The sequence below is a fragment of the Lonchura striata genome, chromosome 5, assembly GCF_046129695.1.
Source record: "Lonchura striata isolate bLonStr1 chromosome 5, bLonStr1.mat, whole genome shotgun sequence".
Lineage (NCBI taxonomy): Eukaryota > Metazoa > Chordata > Aves > Passeriformes > Estrildidae > Lonchura > Lonchura striata.
This window is the reverse complement of record NC_134607.1, coordinates 19,789,574-19,808,062: the sequence shown is the minus strand read 5'-3', so window position 1 is coordinate 19,808,062 and position 18,489 is coordinate 19,789,574. Positions and strand designations below refer to the sequence as shown.

General features: G+C 39.7%; 1 protein-coding gene across 1 annotated transcript in view; it reads right to left on the bottom strand.

Moving 5' to 3' along the window:
• The window catches only part of STAB2 (stabilin 2), a 75,098-nt gene extending 59,265 nt beyond the window's left edge, over positions 1–15,833 (bottom strand). Inside the window, exons 1-9 of the mRNA XM_021536625.3 lie at positions 15,520–15,833; positions 13,175–13,308; positions 12,226–12,341; positions 8,127–8,212; positions 7,213–7,282; positions 5,280–5,375; positions 4,986–5,111; positions 3,352–3,548; positions 2,392–2,525 (exon numbers count right to left, since the gene is read on the bottom strand). Of these exons, the coding sequence (XP_021392300.2) occupies positions 2,392–2,525; positions 3,352–3,548; positions 4,986–5,111; positions 5,280–5,375; positions 7,213–7,282; positions 8,127–8,212; positions 12,226–12,341; positions 13,175–13,308; positions 15,520–15,603 (1,043 nt within the window). The 5' untranslated portion in view covers positions 15,604–15,833. The remainder of the gene's footprint in view (positions 1–2,391; positions 2,526–3,351; positions 3,549–4,985; positions 5,112–5,279; positions 5,376–7,212; positions 7,283–8,126; positions 8,213–12,225; positions 12,342–13,174; positions 13,309–15,519) is intronic.
• Positions 15,834–18,489: the final 2,656 nt, after the last annotated feature.

Genomic DNA, 18,489 nt, shown 5'->3' with positions numbered 1-18,489 from the left:
GCAGGTATTTAAACATAGCAACTTTTTTGGCTATAATTTCTGGGGGCACAGTGAACTGCAGAAATGCTTGCATAGTTTGAAACTTCTGTCCTGATGAAAACATTGCTCATAACTGAGTGAGCTTCCAAGTAACATAGTTTGGATTTGCGTGCCAAAGGAAAGCACTGAGCAATTACAGATTAGCACCTTTTGCATGGGATTGAACCCTTCAACCCGTGTGCTTCCTCACTCCTGCTGAAGGAATTGTCTTTCTGTGGCTGGGCATGGGGAGGACCAGCAGGATTGGAAAAGATGGGGACTGTCACCACTTCAGCTTACTCAGGGAAGAAAAACTCTCTCTTACTGGAAGAGAAAAGCTCAGCTTTCTGTCTCTGTTTTACCAAAACCCTCTATAATATAGTTTTGGTTTATGAAGCTACTAATTTCTACATTGAAGACCTAGAGGAAAAATAAGAGTGGCATTAAGATGAAATAATAGAGTTTAACTGACAGCAGGGCAGCTCTCCTTGGAAACCAGAGAGGTTATGATCTAATATGCAGTGTAATTCTGCACTGGTTGGAGCTTCATAGCTCCTGGGCAAGGCTGAACATGATTACTGTGCTGAAGCAACACCAGAGAAAGTGTCAGCACTCATTCAGGAGAAATCTACATGGGAGCATAAGACAAAGGAAATTGTGATTTTTTGAGGAGGTTGCTGTGTTATATTCACAAATAAAATGCTTGAATTTTTTATATCTTTGCCTGTATGAGAGATTTATTCCTGTACAAATAATTTGGTTCTGGAGAAAGTAGAATTGACTGTATGAGGAAAGCTAATAGCACAACTGTATCCTTAAAAAAACCAAACCAAACCAAAAATAGAAAAGAAACAATGCAGTTTTGTGGCCTCTGTTATAGCTCTGTGTTTTAGAAAAAAAACAAACAAAAACAACCAAAAAAGCCCTCCCAAAATACATTTAAAATCTGAGATGCAGCCAAAATACTGTCTGTTACTTACCAGAACCTATTTTTTGTGCCCACATTTACAAATGAATGCTTTTCTTTTTAAAGTTTCTTTTTCATAAATGGATTTTCTTAGCTCAAGTTTTATTTCAATCCCACTCTGTTCTTCTGCACTTTTTTTGCCATTAAATGATGTGCAGAGAATTTTTATTGTTCTTTTTCATCCCCAGTAATAAATTTAAAATTTTCTCATTCTAAGATTCTCAACTTTCTCAGCTTTCAGAAATTGTTTTACAGTGGTGAAACTGTGGCTAATTAGGGAAAAAATAAAATCTCCTGATTTGGAATTTTATTTTAAAATTTCAGCTGCTATTGTGCAGTATGGTAGTACTCTGTACTAAGTGTTGTGTGAGTCTGTAGTAAACAGTTGGAGTAGCAAACTGTGCTGTAGAAGAGAGCCAGGGGATATTTTAGATAAATTTGTTTGGAATGCACAGTAGCTGATGCAGAAGTGATGCTGGTATGACCCTGCCAGGGAAAGCTGCATGGTGGCACAAGGACTGGCCATGAGAATACTCTCCTGAGTGAATGCTTTCTCTTTATGGATCTAGGTGATAATTTGTTCCTAACTTACAATGAATGGCCTGTGTTGTCCTTCATGGTCAAGCTCTCAGCTCCCAAAACTGATATTTCAGGCATAGCTCTTTAACCCAGTACCTGTCATCACTGGGCTATAAAAACACATAAGCCAAATTCTGTGGTTTAAGAGAGCTTTGTAGAGTTTAGGGATGTCTGTGCCTTTTTACTAATATCTATGTAGCATATTTCTGTACAGGAAAAGCCAAGTCTGCCAGAAGTTTTGCAGTTTCCCACCTGCTTGACTTGAGGTTTTAAGGAATCTGCTGGGGTTGGTGTTGCTTTCACAGCTTGGGGGGCAGATTCCCTGGTTGAATCTGTATTTGTATACTCAGAAGAGGCAGGGCTCCAGTGCTATCCCATAATTAATGCTGATTAATTTTCAGCATGCTGCCTGGCCCACACCAAGGTGCCTTTTCCCTTGCAGTGCCCAGGCACAGTTGAAGGGAGAGTTTGTGCCAGGGATTGCTGCCAAGAGGCAGTTACTCTGTTTTGGAAGAGACTTTAGCTGTGAGACAGACAATGCTGCTTGCCCTGAGGAAAAGAGGTTTTGGTCCCTTTTATTTACTGGTTTAGAAATGACCTCTGAGTGCTTTAAAAATAAAACTTAATAGGTATTAGCAAATGACCTGATGAAATCTATCACTGTGTTAATTGGCTGACCCTAACCCTATTAAATCTTGTGATTTGTCCTTGAGAAGCCATTAAAGATAACTTCAGGAGGTGTCCATCCACAGGATTTGTTTTAGCAGCCCATTTACTGGGGAAAGAGGGAGAAACTGTGGGAAAGTTTTGTAAGCAAAAAGACTCACGCAATCTGTCCTGGTGCAACTGTTAAGCATTTGGCTTTTTTGTGGCAGGTGTTGTTTGTTTCACAGCTGTCCATCATGCTGCAGCCTTTCCCAGGTACAAAGTTGGTATAATGTTCCTTGCATTCACAGTGGGACTAAATCAGAAGAATGTGAGAGGGGAGAGAAAATTAGCTGTGCACAAATTGTGGATTTCAGCATAATTTCTGGAACTAGGGCTTGAACGCAGTGTCTTAGTTAATCACCTGGTGAGTTCAGACACAAATATAAAGCAAATATTTGTACACAGCAGCCTGTGTTTCAGTCATGTGCATGAAGGAAGGACACCTTCACTGAGACATGACCATGAACTGCAAAACAACCCTGAATGACCAAGTGTTGGAACCCTGGATACTGAGAATTTTAAACCAAGGATTTTAGGCCAAGAACCAGCAGTCAAATCTCTTTTTGGCTCTTTAGGGTGTCCAAGCAAACCAGGCCTTTTGAAGTATTGCTTTTTTGATGGTGCAAGTTTTACACATCATCAGTATGTAAAATTGGAGACAGTTCCCAACATGATGAATAATATGCAGACTTTGTAAAGTGCTGTTCATTGATTGTTTTCAAAGACTCAGATTGCTTCTTTCCTAAATAAACTAAATTTAAACATGTATATGTGGTACCAGTATAAGGACCCTGCTGGTCATAAAATTTCCCTGTGTCACAGAGACAAAATTTAACTGGGAGAGATTTATTTCAATGCCTCCATTTTGGGGAGGCAAATCAGAGCCAAGATAGTCCCAGAAAAAACAACACTATTGTCATTCCTGTTTTCAGAGGGGCTAAAAGGACTCCCTCCTGGTCAACAGCAGGGCTTATGGTAAAGTTAGGAATAGCATTTGATTTCCTTGGGAGCTGTTTCCATACCCTCATGGGTTCTTTTTGGAGATAAAGCATTATTTCTTCTTGGGCAGTCACACTGACCTTTCCTGGACCATCATAGATGCAAATGCTGGACTGTGCAGGGCAGCTCCCGTGTGCTGCCTGGCAAGGGTCTATGGGCAGGCAGATTTCACCATCCCCTGTGTACCCTTCTTCACAGGTGCATTTGTGCTGGTTTGGCCCAAGATAAATGCAGTCAGCATTAGGATCACAGACCTTTCTGGAGCATGGGTTGATAGCTTGTGAAAAAAGAAGTGAAGTAAATAAATCATTGCCCACAGATCTAAAATTAAAGACGGGGATTCACCATAGCACCTCCATGCCAAACAAAGCCTGGGCAGACTAAACTTTTCATAACAGCCAAGTCTGAAGTGTTGTGGCCATGTGGAGATGGAAGGGAGGAATGTGTTTATGCTAACATAGCAACCAACTATTTGCTGTTGAGCAGAAATGGTCTCTTAACTTGGCAAATTGAGTTATAAACAGATTAAAGCATGTAACGTGCTCATTAAAATATCACAACTATTTCCTTGTTCTCTGGTGGATTTTAACTAGGGAAGGTCAGGTGGGAGGTATGAGGTCTGTGCAAGCTTCAAGAACATATTAGATCAGTTGGAAAATATTTCTCAATACAATAGGCCTTTGCTGTTTTCTTTCCGGTAGTTAAACAATATAATGTCATCGGTTCAGCTGTATGGAAAACTGTCCAGCAACTGCTTTAGTCTCCCACACTCTTCTGCTTTCAGGATGGCACTAGAAGCTCACTAGTTATTTCCATGAACCATTTTTTTGAGGCAATAGCATTGCTTGTTCTTTCTCAAAATCAAGCAATGCTTGTAGAGCGTCTTCTCACACCTTTGTGTCCAGGTTATGTTATGGTTAAGCACACATGGTACCTAGAAGGTGGCATGCCCTGGACACACCTGAAAAATGGTGCTTTTCACTATTTTCTCCTCTTTTCCTCCCTTCATTTCCCCCCTAGCTGGGACTGATCTGAGCCAACCTCTTCTAAATTGTGCTTCCAGTATCAGATTAAACAATAATCTTTGTTGCAATTTGTCTAGAAAGAAGGACTGGTACCATAAGACATAAAGCGAGTAGGGAAAAGAAAATCTGGACTCTTATGCAGTTGATTTGGGCATTCAGTGGCAAGTTGAATTTATATAAAGGCACCTCTAAGGTAGAGTTTTCCTCTAGCTGAGATGCTATTAGCTTTGTTTCATGAAAAACAGGAAAGCTAAAATGAACTTTACTTGCCTGTAGAGTTTGTGCTTGCTGATGGACCGAGCTGATGGAACTAGGGGCTTATATTTATTCAGCATCCATCATAAATATAAGCCCCTGGGTGCTGTTGTTATGGAAGCAAGCTATGAGGCTGAACAAGCAGAGGGATATGACAGCAGTGGGTTTGTAAGCACAGACCACCCAGTACCCTCCTTATGGGTTTCAAGGGAGTTTGCTAACTTTAGTCTGATTGCATGGACTGTAATTTTTTAGCATTCTGAAGCACATTTTAGGATTTTGTTTCATCCTGAAGGAATCTAGTTTGTGCATTGGGATAGAAATCCAAGAAAAATCAGATGGTGAGATGTGGCTCAAAAGCACCTTCCATATCTGAGCTAGAACACTAATGGTGGTGCATTTAAGGGGCTGGGGCAGACAGGGAAATGACTCACGTTCACATCGTGTGCTGTCCCCGTGGAAGCTGGGCAGACACGTGCATTGCAGCTGTGTTCCATCCTCACCCGAGGCAGCACACCTGGAGTTTGCAGGGCACCGCAGCGCCGCGCACTCGGCTATGGCTGAGGGACAGAGGGGGGCAGGTTAAGCTGTGCCTGCACGCTTTCCAGCTTTGAGGTCCAGCCTATGTTTGGTTGTTCTTGCATGACTAACCTGAGACCAATTCATCCTCACCAATTCCACCTGAATCCCAGCTGTGGAATACATCTCCTGTGGAAAATGCTACTTACGCTCATCACAGCGGAGCCCTTTGTAGCCAGACAAGCAAGTGCAGCTTCCATTCCCTGCAATTCCACTGTTGCACACTCCATGAACGCAGTCACAAACTACAGGGAGAAATGGATTTGCTTTGCTGAACAAGGATGGTGTTTGGAAAACCATTGTTAGTGGCTCATAGCAAGGTGTGTCCTAGCCAGCAGCTTTGGCCAAAGCAAGCTCTGACCTGAGTGCCTGAATTTAGAGGCTTCCCTGAATCATAGAGGCAGTTGCACATGTCAGTAAATAATACCTGAATTTTTGAAGGCTGCTAAGAGCCCAGAGTGTGAACATCTGCAGAACACACATGATAAACATCAAGCTGACTTGTTGTTAATGCCATAAAAATTGCAAAATTTGACAAAAAATATGAAGCCACAATTGTATATAATGTATAACATAGACCTCTTTAATTGTTATGTTAATGTAACATTAACATAAGCGGTTAACCTATTTTTTGTTTTTCTTCAACTCTGTATCTCTCAAGAACCTCAAGAAAAGATGAATTTTATTACTTTTTTCCCCTCCCTAAACAGAATTTGTTTAGTTGAAAGGATAATTAATCACTGTAGAGGTCTCAGATTTCTCTTTTCCTATAGTTTTTCATTTCTGGTTAAATTCTGTTTATAAACCCAGTGACAATATGCACACAAGATGATGCATTCACAATCCAGGTGACTTAGAGACCCTTTAAAAGTAATTTTTGAAGACTTAAGTATTCTGTAAAAGCTTTATAGTTATAACTATATAGTTATAACTGTCTGACACAATCATCTCTTCCTGTTTGGTTTGCCTGCATTTACAACAAATTAAAGCAATGATGATTTCTTAGAAGGCCATTTAGAATTACACATGGAAAAGTCCAAAAAGATGTACAGAATACTATTGCTGACTTCATGTTTAAGCTCCAGTGATGTAGCATATCCTCTTCCCCATAAAAACATAGCTTGTACTCATGCAAATTACCTGCACTAATTAATTAATTAATAACTCCCTACCTATGTTAATAGTCATAATATAAAACCCAGCAATGTTGAAAGTATTACTGAAAAGCAGCCACAAATGAACATTGCTTATATTTTATTTATTTTAGAACACTTGGAGGAGCTCAAATATCTGACAGCTGAAGTGTAAAATATTGCCTGAATTAATATGTAATTGAATCCTCCAGTAACTTCTTGCAAAATAATTACATTTATGATATTAAATTCGCTCAAGTACCATATTTTCATGAAAATGCTGGCTCAATTACATTTCTATGTATCAACACTGGCATCCAGTGGACAGCTGGTAGAAAAAGGGTCTTTGAGCCAGCAGCGGTGTAGGATTAGTGCAGAAAGGCTGACACATTATTTAAATTGGAGACTCCTCAAAAGTAATGTTATGTAGATCTTGAGGGAAGAAAAAGAGCTTTACTTTGAGATAAGCAACTACTACTGCTTAAGAGTAAGACTGTTAGAAAATCTTTTTCCAGGCAGTTTTCTGGTTTTTCAGTATAATTTGCAGCAAGGGTCAGGAAGGTAAAATAGTAGAGATCAAGAAGAAGCTGGCAAAAGTGGAAAATGTTATATGCATATATACATTTGTGATACATAAATGTTTTAAAAGGTGTACATGGCTTTAATTGCTCTTTTGATTTCCTCTTTTGATTTCCACTTCTGATAGATGTATGGATAATCAGTGAATTCATCAATCACCCAAGCCCCAAAACTAAAGTAAACTCACCCTTTTTCACACTTTTGAGAGAACTGCCTATCTCCCTGGCACAGAACAGAGCAAAGAACTCTCTTTCCTTTCCCCACTGTGTTCTCTGAGGCAGACAGCATCTCTTACTGGGAACTCTTTGGGCCCTCTCCCCATTTCACTGTGATTTCTTAGAGTCTGAATTACAAGCAAGTTCAAATTTACCTGATGTGCAGTCAGGACCAAATAAATTGTCTTCAGCACATTTTTCACAGGCTGTCCCACCAAATCCTTTCTGTGAATTACACAATGGAAAGCAAAACTTAGGTTTTTTGTCTATCTCTATACAGATATATGCTTAGCAGGCTGGAAACAGCATCTTTTGCTGCCAAAAGAAAATAACATGACAGTTTCAATCAATAGATACCACAACATTGTTGTTGGTACCTATTGAAGCCCATTGGTAGAAAACATTATCTTTTGAACAATCTTGCCCCCACGTATTTCTAAAAAATAATTTCTAGATCTTAAAATCAGATGTTTTAAATATCAAGGTAACAATAAAGTACAATAATCAAGCCTAATGCCCAAATTAGGCTTACAATTGTTGGGTTGTGTTTTCTGGCTGCTTCTACCTCTGTCTCTTTTTCATATGGCCTCAGAAGAGTATTTTTGATGTAAAATAAGGATGAACCAGTAGAGGGGGAGGTAAAGAAAGATTAATCTGATTAATTGTTCATTAAAAATCTATTTGCCTGAGGTTAAGTGCTATGAGTTGCACTCTCAGCAAAGGAACAATGTATGGACAGTATAACCCCATGTAAAAGTACTTTCTATTTAGGTCAAAAACGTCACAAGTAATAGCACAATTTAAAAAACAGAGGATCTCAAAACACTTGTCTCAGGAAGGCAAGGTGAAAGAACTTCTTAATAATTCCACCTGAACATGCTTAAGTCTGGAGAAATAATAGTGTGAAGATTAATGCAATCCAAGCAAAAAGTGAACTCCAAGCTGATCAACACTGCTGTTTCTGGAATATTTTCCTTTAATGTATTTACAGAGTAGAACATACAAGACTCCTTAGGTCAGCTTACATGCTATTGTTGTATTTGTTTTTCACGTAAAAGAAAGGCTTTACCTGACAAGTGCATGTTCCATTGCCAGCTATGCCCTGTGAGCAGCGTCCTCTCCCGTTGCATGGTGATGCAGCTCCTCCTGGACACGCTGGAAATGACAGTATTTGGGCCATCACTCACCTTGCTGTGACCCTTGTGCTCCCCTGCACTGCAGGTGACCACCTTGCCAGCTGCAGGGTTTTGGGCTAACCAGGCACTCTGGGGCACAGCTGCTCTTTTGCAGCTGCTTGAATCTCTTCACTGGAATCTTTAGCATCAGACACCATCACCCTCTCTTGTTTGGGAACTTAGGCTAGTGACTGTAGTCAAAGGATTGAACAAAAATGAATTATCTTATTCTAAAGTACCATATGGTTTTGTTCCTGTGATCCACCTCTGTCTGCCACACTCTAAGCTGTTGGCTTTTCTGGTACAAGGGGAGCTTTCTGAGCAGTCCTGTGTGTTGATATAACTCTCAGTGTGTTGATAATTTGCTCTCAGGATTTTATTTGATGCTAAGTTAGGGTTTAATTAGCCTCCCTCCCCCCCAAAAAAAATTACATTTTCTTTATGTGGGAAATTTTCCCTTTTCCCTGCTACCTTCATAAGTCTGTGATAATTGATTCAAATAATATGTGGGAAATTTTCCCTTTTCCCTGCTACCTTCATAAGTCTGTGATAACTGATTCAAATAATTTTGGAAACTGAAATATCTAGATATCTCACAACCAAATCCTGTCCAAGGGGCTGTGGTGACTAATCAAACTTGTGTACCAAAGATGTGTTAAGCTCTTCAGTGCCTCTACTGCTAAAACCATGGTTACAGGCAACAGTATAGAAGGTGAGACAGTCTGAACAAAAACCCCAGACATCAAGATGAGATTAAAAAAAATTACCATATTTATGATAAAAATAGTCTAATTCTTTTGCCTGAAAGGTTTCAAGATTCAAATCTTTACTGAAAGATTGGTTTTTAGTCAGATCATCCTGTCAGGTTTTCTCGCCTATAGGGATACTCTTATTTTTCACAGTTGTCCTGCCCCTCCATGGAAATGATGTATTAACTCTCTTCCATAAACCTTTCCTTCCTGTAATTACAACTCCCATTAGGTACCATAATTTTGATGCAGGTGGTATTTAAATGTATCAAACTCCTACTGGCATCACAGGTACTCTGCTGTACCTTACTAGTAGATTTATTACTTAAAAAGAGTTTCAGAGTTTGTTCTGTGTGGGTGGAGATGGGCAGCACTGGATTTATGCTCCCCCTGCCTAAGTTAAGAGTATTTAGGTAATGTGGAAGTTTTAGTAAAAATGAATTTGATTTGGACAGAGTGATGAGCAAGTAAGTGGATGTGCATATGTGTACACTTAATTCCACTGAAAGCTATGGCTTTATATCAGTTATTAAGATTTCTTAATTTATTCCTTAATGTAGTTTGAGGTCCATTCCCTCTGTGTAAGCTTTTTTTGAAAAACCAATAAATGTAAAGATGAAAATTTAAGTGCTGTTTATTTCATACATGCTGAAATAATAAGATGTGTTAAGAATTTTGGTTAAATAACTACAAATGAGAGAAAGTAATAAATACATATCCTTTAATATTTAAAGTGGCTTTTAGTGAATCTTGTTTTCTGGCTACTGTATGACACCTAAATCTTAAAGATTCATGACAACTGTTTAATATTTGCACAGAATGGAAAAAAAATTATTTGCACTTTTTTTATTGAATGTGGAAGGATAGAGAAAACTCAGAGTTTATGGTATAATTCCTATGAAAAGTTACTTTAAAATTGTTGGCAAAGCAGGTTTTATTTTTTGCTGTTGGCATTCATTACACTCCTTGTCTTCACCATATCTTATCGCTTGTTTTGATACCAGCACCAAGAGACAGCTTTATCAGAAATGAGGCAAATTACCATATTGTTGAACAAGTTTGGCCAGGCAGATAAAGGACTTCCTGCAACCAGCAGGGCCACAGGACACAGTGCTGGGACACTGGAGCAGTGCTGGCACAGTCACCTGCTGCCACCCTGGGGTGATGCCAGACCTTTGCTTTTATTGAGGATGCTTTTTGAAAAGCAGGAAGAAAGAGATGCTCTTCCTTATCTCTTAACAACTGTCAGTGTGTGAAGGCCAAATCTTTGAATCTAGGCCAAAAGAAATTAATCTATCAGCATTTTTTCCTTTCATGGACTTAAATTCAGCACTTTCCAAGTGTTATCAAATAGAGCCTCTTAAAATACCTCTCTTCACCTGACTCCCTGTGAGGCTGAAGCAGTGAGTAGTACTCGAAAAGAAGTATTTTGAACCATATAATTTGATAGCATTAAATTTAGCATCTTTCCTCTTGGTCTTTATTTTTTCTTTTAACATTTCCCCCACATTATTCTTAAAGTCCTTTCTACTCTGTTGGTCATGCCATACACCTTTCAGATGGTACCCAGGGTTTTCTTAGGAGCCATGGAAACATTTGCCCAGAATGGGAACCTGTGCTGGGGTAGGGAGCAGCCCCTGCTGCACATGAGTTCCCCCAGCTGTAGAACCTGTGGCTGCATGATACTGGCAGTATTGAAAAGCTCTGCTCTTCCTCCCTGGACTTTTTCTGATCCTGTGCTTTTCTCTTTTGATTTTGTGACTTTTTACAGAGGGATTGGTGTGCAGTTGGATGGCTTGGTGTGCTTCATGGGGAGGGAAGGGGACAAAAGATCTTTCATTCACACTGTGTGTTTCAGCATGTGCTATCATTTAAGGAAGTCAGAGTGCAATTTAAGATCTAATTTTGTCCTTGCTATGAGATGATAAATGTAAAGCAAATCCCTAGTCAGGGATTTTTGTCCAGACTCAGGAAGGACTGTCCTCCAAATATTTCAACTTGTGCCATATTCTATTACAGAGGTTGTGATAACGTAGAGAAAACTAATTTTTTTTCCCTCCAAACGAAAGCAGAAACAATGCTGAGACCTTGATTCTTTGCTTTTTGGGGTCAGGAAGTTTGTCCAAAGGAAGAGAGAACTTCCTTGCCTTGGCAGCCTCCTTCACACAGTGGTGTAGGCAGGGCTCTGACTCTGCCCCTCTCCAAAAATCCAGATGCCCCTTGTGAGGCTGCCTAGAGCACCCTGATAATGGGAGGATGAGCTCTGGGGCTGCATTTGGAGGTGGGGAGGTTAAACCACCACACAAATCACTTTAGAAATCACAAATCTCTACAGAAGACATGACCACACACTGTGCCCTCAGCTCTTTGCCTCACTTTTTTCTTGAAGTTGCTGCGAGCTGCAGTTTGACTGCTTTCCTCTAGCAGATAAATGACTGGTGTTTAAACTATTTGCCTTTAGTAGATAAATGACTGATGTTTAAATAATAGCTTGGGCTAAAATGATATTTTTTAAAAAATCTGGTTGGTGGACAAAGGACTTCATGGGCATTGAAACAGACCCTGAGGCCATTAACTAAAGGAGGAAATGTTCTGGCTGGGCAGGGAAACTTCCTCTGTGGGTCTGGATACCCATCTTGGTAGTCTGAGATTTGATGCATTTGTGGAGATGCTGAAAAGCTTTTCCTGAGGGAAGGGGCAGCAGGAGGGGAGGCACTCCTGATTCCCTTGCTTCAGTAATGGCCTTCAGCATTCACAGGCAGTTAAAGAAACAGTTTCAAGTTGAGCTAAAAGAAAATATCCTCCCTGCATCAGAAAATCAAGACTTACAGAGATTTGGAAATATTTCAGATGCAGATAAAGGTGGTTTTTACCTACCAGGAAACATTTAATTTTTGGTTTGAAAATCTTAATTTTTAAAATCCATTTTGGTGGTCCTCATAAACAAAATAATTTTGCAGGCATTGACTGCAATGATTTGTTTTTAAAATGTCATAATCTGGGAGATTTTATGAGGTTCTTTACATTTTTCTATGAATTTTTCTTTGTAAATGAAAATTCAAATACCTGTTTTCGTCAAATCTCATAAATGTTAGCTGAAAACTGCTATTTATTGCTACTTGTATAACAAGCTCTGAGAAGCAAACTACGCACAGCAATAGTTTCTGAAAAGAAGAAAAGTTGCTGCTTTATTTCTGTTCAAATTCTATATGAAAATAAAACTCCAAAGCCCAGAACAACTTACCCATGCAGTCTGGGCCCCAGTGTCCCTGGCAACACTCAGGTTGTTCAAATTCCTTTACACAACGGTGCCGACAGCCCGGAAAAGAAAGTGTGTGAGTTTTAATTTCCAGGTAATACCTGTGGGGAAAAAAAAAAAAATTAGAGCTGCTTTAAAGTACTTAAAAGCCTCCTGTGGGGGAAAATGAGATTCTTAAGTTGTTCTTCCTTCAGCATCAGATGAGAACTTTAAGCTTGGTTGCATTGATCTACTTTTTTTTCCTTCTTCATTAAAACATACATTGAACGTCAAGGTCTAAAAAGATCCTTGGAGCTATTTCTTTTGAACAGGGTATTTATCTTCCCAGCCTAAATGCAGCACATTTCTCTAAGTTTTGATTTGAAACAGTATTTTAAAAATTGTTTAATATCAAGGTTCTTTAAATTGAGCTAAGTAAGCTCAAAATAGTAACATTTTCCCTGAAGTAGTTATATTTTCTCTAAAATACTGTGCTTTTTTTTTTCCCAATTGGAATGGCAAGATGTCAAATTGGTTTTGATGTTACTCTTCCCGCCCTTCACCCCATCTCCCTGATCTAGAAGTGTGAAAAATACTTTATTTATATGATACAGAAGATCAACACCTAAATATAATATAATAATATATATTTATCATATATTTTTGTATCATTCATATCAAGTATGCAGAATAAATATAGAAGAGATTCTATTATACTATTCAACAGAAAATCTTTTAGACCCTCAATAGCAATGTTTATTTTTCTCTTATATCACTTGCTGTTTAATTTCAAGCATCAAACACCCTGAATGCAGCTTGAGTTCTGGAGTTGGTCAAGTCAATGGTAAATGTTCCATAAGAAAATTGCATAGATAAAACAATTTGTGATGTGTGTTAAAGTTTTCTAATTACTGGAGAACAATATTCATGAGAAAAGCTCTGACAGAGGAGATACCTGCAGTCTGGTGTCCCAGTCCCATTGGTAATTTTGGTATAACCAGCAGGGCACTGAGTGTCAAGGTTTAAAGAGCAAGGTACACATTTGGTTTTCATTCTAATAAGCAGCTTTTGATCACATTGATTCTTCACCTGCAATAGGAGCAGAATAATTAACAAGAAGGGAAAACACTACCTCAGAAGACGTTGCTGAAAAATGACAATTTTAACTCAGCTTTGTTCTCGCTCACAGCTTTTTTCTGTTCAGCAGGAGCTCCTTGTTTTGGGGCTAAACTAGGTAATAGACCACATATTAGTGCTGTGCAGGAGCTTTCTCTGCACAAAATATGTCCAACCACTGCAGGATAAATCCTTCTAAGCATAATATTTTTCCTAAGAGCACTTTATCAACAAAAGCTAAGTCTGTCAGAGTTAAAAGCCAGGTTACAGAAACAGCATCAGCCTATGGAGTGCTCATTCCAAAGTTGCTGACAAGTGCTTTTCCCACTCAAAGGCAAAATTAAACAAGGTGTGGAGGAGGCAAAATGAAATCAGCATCACCATGCTGTTCTAATGGGCTTTGGCTGGAGTTTTCAAATTGGTGTCAAAGAATGACATCTTGTTTTGCATTCAGATCTGATGGAAGTTTTGGGCCTGACCCTGCCAGAGAGCACCCTGAGAAGAGCAGCCCAGGGTTTTTTTTTTTTTTTTTTTTTTTTTTTTTTTTTTGTTTGTTTTGTTTTGTTTTGTTTTTTGTGTGTCTATTTTAAAGCAGTAAGTCTTTGCTGAACTGCATCTAATGTTGGCTTTACCTTCTTATTGGTATTTGTAGAAGTTATTCCTCATTCACAAATGGTGAGAAATGACCTAATTCAGAGTATGGTTTTTAAAAATGAGCAACATAACCCTGTGCAGTCCAGAGTCCTGGACCTTCTGGGCACTCATGGGATGCTGCAGCCCCTGCAGAAGCTCACAGCTGGTCTGGGTGGGTGCCTGGCACCTTGGGCAGGATTTCTATATGTTCCATGGTGGTCCTGGATGAAGCCGTCACTCAGCAGTTTCTCCCCTTGACAGCTGGACATTTCAGCAGCAAAGTTGGTGAGGATATATCACAGACGCTGATAAGGAGATTTGGCTTCATAACCTCTGGGCCATTTTATGTGATTGCCGCCACCCACATGCAAGCACATTTCAACATCTATTTAGTTGTCAAATTTTAGCCTTCATAAGTGCACTGTTGAAATCTGGTCTGGGTAACATTGAAATATTTGGGTAGTGAAACTCATCTATTGTGTAGATGCTTTTCAGATGTCTTTGAAGTAAAAATGTAACCTTTTCCCAGATGTGGGTATAATGTGGATACAGCTTGAGAAGAAATTTGGTTGTCATCAAAAAGGCACTCCACAAAATTTCGTTTTTGGAACAATAAAATTTACGGAGTGTTTTGAAAAGGAAAAATTTAAATAAAAATAACTTATGCTCTTTCTCTACAACCAGCTGTAAAACACTATTTGATTTGGAATGGTAACATTATTTCTACTTTCTCCCAGTTCCTCATTTTCCCTTTTTGTTTCTAAAGAAAATGGAAGAAAGTTGACATTGTGTCTCTTCTTTTAGTCTTTTTTTTTAAAAAAGAAAAAACATATTTCCCAGTACTTTTTGTACATTTCAGTGTATGTTTCTATTTAAAAACTGCAACCAACCAACAACAATAGCAACCTGAGTGTCTTTCTTTTCCCCCTTCTAATTCCTCTCTGCCTTTTTTTTTCCTTCTTCTAAATCTGTTCTGCCTCTCTACAAGGGTGGTGAAAACAGATGTTGTGAAATTCCACAGATTCACAGTATTTGTACATGACAAATGCACTATTCCCCAAAGGTCTACAAATCCTTTAATTATGTTTATAACTTTGTGTTATTACTTTACGTAGCTCAATTCCTTTGATTTTTATCCCTTGCATGTCTAAAATAGCTTTTCCTCCTTTTAGTTAGTAGGAACCGATAATTTTCACTATAGAAAAATTTCTGCTCTCATCTTCTGACTTAGCAGAAATCCCAATCAGTTTATTTTGATAAATGCATCATTTACAGTCTTGCCACATGTGCCAGTTTTGGAGACTTTTTCAGTGTACTCATGCTATATCATTTGAGCCAAATTCTCATACAGAATAAACAGATGCATTTCTATTATTTCAGAGGACTGAATTACAGAACTTTCAGGTTATAATTCATGGTCATCTGCACCAGTGACTGTTAAAGTTTTTTTTATTCTGCCATAAGATACAGTAACTGATAACTGTTCTCTCTATAACACAGAGTAATACAGACAAATAATAATAATCCATTATGTAAAAAGCTGCTTCTTACCTCATCTTGAACTTGTGATGTCAAACATAGTTTCATTGCAGCCAAAAAGGCAAAAAAGAATAAAAACCCTGGAATTCTTTCCATTGTGAATTGGACTTCTTTTCTTTCAGAGCTGTCCAAGCCTGAAAATTAAAATTTTTACATAAAATGATTGTTAGAGGTGCTGTTTCTTCTGCATTCTCAGAAAATACTTTTAGTAGGACTCTTGTCTTCCCCAAGGTAAATGAGTGAAGGATAAGGCATGCAGAGTTGCCTAGGCAGGAGAGATTCCAAAATGCAGGGTATTTGCTGAAAGCTTGCACTAGAAAGCTGAATAAAGCCTCCCTCACTGAATGACAGGATATCCTGTCAGGGATCCCATCATTTATTCCTCTCTCTGGAGCTGTTGACAGTACAAAACCAAGGACACTAAACTGTTAGGACAGAAGATGCTTTCTTCTTTTAGGTGAGCATGGATAAGGGGCTGGAATAGCTACTGGGCTTCTTATTATTACAGTTATTTAACAGATCTAAGGGAGATTAAAGGATCTCTGGGAGTTGGCTTATCAGCCCTAATAACATAAGGATAGGTCACCCCAATGTGGTTCTGGGAGGAATGCTATGGATTTTATCTCAAGAGGCCAAAAGAACCTCTTCCAGATTTGGTTACCTAGATAAAAAAAGGGTCATATTTTTCTCCCCTTTTGCTATTTTTGTTAAATAATTTTGACTGATTTTCTGGAGCTAAGCAGAGGAAAATTTACTCAGTTGTTTACTTGAGTATGGTTGGGAGAGATGAATATTCAGATTTGCCAAAAGCAAGACTTATTCTTTCTTCTCAGAGTTTTTCAGCTCATTTCTAGTGCTGCTCTTTGCCACTGCTCTGGTCAGTCTTGTGCAGGTTCTCTCATGTCTCAAATACCCAATAATGTGTCTCCCTCCAGTTTGTTAGCTTTGCCTGGTTCCCCAACCTTAGAATTTTTTTTTCTGTCATTAGAAGGTGCTACTTAAGGGTGCCTTAATACAAAGCTGTGCTTCATAACACCCTATCTTTAAATCTGTGTGGTTTTCCTAAAGAATGGAGTGGTGATAAACATACAACATAATTTACAAATCCATCTACTTTTGTTTTATGCTCTGAAATAACTCTTCAAAATCGCTGGGATGGCAGGGCAAGGTGTTTCCTGTGCACTCATCAGATCCTGTTCCTTTCTCTATATGATGAGGGAAGTAAATCATTGCTTGTTTATGCAGACATGGTAGCAGCCTGGGCTGTGATGGACATGCTGACAGTATGTATGTTCCTAAGAAGGGCTGTTTCTTCTTTCTGAGGTCAAGGCTTCACATTACTTGGGCTTTGCACACAATGTACAATCTGGCCTGGTGGAAGGGATGGCTCAAAAAGCAGAATCCTGGAGCATCTCCTCTTCTGAGTGGTGATAGCCCATGGCTGCGTCCCATTCCTTGTGGCATGTTTGGGAGTAAAATTCACCCTCCCACTTCTGCAGGAGCGCCTTGTGGGAGTGTGGGCAGAGTGGGTGCCTGGGCAGGGTCTGTGCCCCCTGCCCTGCCTGGTCCCTGTGTGGCTGCTGGCAGGAGCTGACAGCTCCGTCAGCAGCTTGAGGTCCGCTGGGTCTCTTGCCTGTTACCACTTCAGGCAGCGCGGTGGTGAAAGGAGCTGTAAACCAAGCATGTCCCTTTCCTGTCCTGTAGGCTGAGATAAAAAGTAACAGCATCAGCTCTCTTGTTATCTGCTCTTGCCTCTTGTATAGGCATTTGTGTGAAGTAAACTCTTTTCCCCTTTCCTTCCTCTCCCTTCTCATCAGAGCATGGCCTCCTCACTAGCTGCTGTGGTGACTGCTTTCCTTGTTCCAGAGGCACCAGCCACCCTTTCCTCCTGTTGCTGATGGACATTTCCTTCTTCATGGAGCTTGCAGACTGTGCCAGGCTCTGAGTGCAGCACTACCTGGCTGGTTCCTGCCCCACTTTGGGCAGCAATTCGGGCTAAAAGATCACCTAGCACACAGGGCGGGGCCCTGGGGTGGGAAGGTGTCACCTCAGAGCTTGAAGCAGCCCATGCAGAGTGGCAGGATGCCTGCCAGCCAGCCTGGGAGTGGCTTCCTGAAAGCTGGCATCAGTTTGGCAAGGGGAGCCCAGCCAAGCCTCCCTCCCCAGACTGCCCTGTGCCTCAGCTGCTTGTCACCCTTGCACCTCTGAAAGCTTTCAGGTTGCAAGCAGCTTGGTGAAAAAGATTGAGTCACTGTGTGTGCTTTAATACTGCAAATACCATGTGCTGGGGCATTCCCTTCTGCGTGTCACAGTTTTGCTCTGCTTTGCTATTGCATTCCTGGACTGGATGCTCCTACTTCAGGTATTAATGAACTAGTTGTCCTTTTACTTTCTTCTTTCACCTATGGTCCCTCCCCAAGCTACTGCTTCTATTTCTGTGCTGTAAATAGCAACCAACCAGAGAAAATGTGATGGGTCATTTATTAGATGTTTTTGAAAACAATGCTTGTGCTTATTTCAGCATCACCATGAGGTAGTTGTTCTTTTTCAGAGCCAGGTTTCTAAGGTCAGTTCAAAAGTAAATCAAAATCACCAGAAATACAGACATGATGGTTGTGGCACTCACTTTGCTCTGCACAGTTTGATGACTACAAAATTTACTGCATTTAAAAAAATTGTAATATTGACCACATAGCTTGCATTGCATTTTCTTCTCCTTAATTTTCAGAATGTGAAGCTCACTCAACCAGATGTGACTGAAATTCACTCATACAAAGCTCAGCCATTTCACAATCATATTGCCAAAGCATCACTTCAGAGGAAGAAATAAGAAAGAAATAAGACTACTTTGAAAGAAAGCACTCATTGCAGCCTGAGCATTCATGGACTCTGAATGATACAAGCTGGTACTGCTTTCCTGGTATGTTCTACCCTACTTGCAGTTCAGCTCCTTCCCCAGGGGTGCAGCCTGTTTAGTGAGAT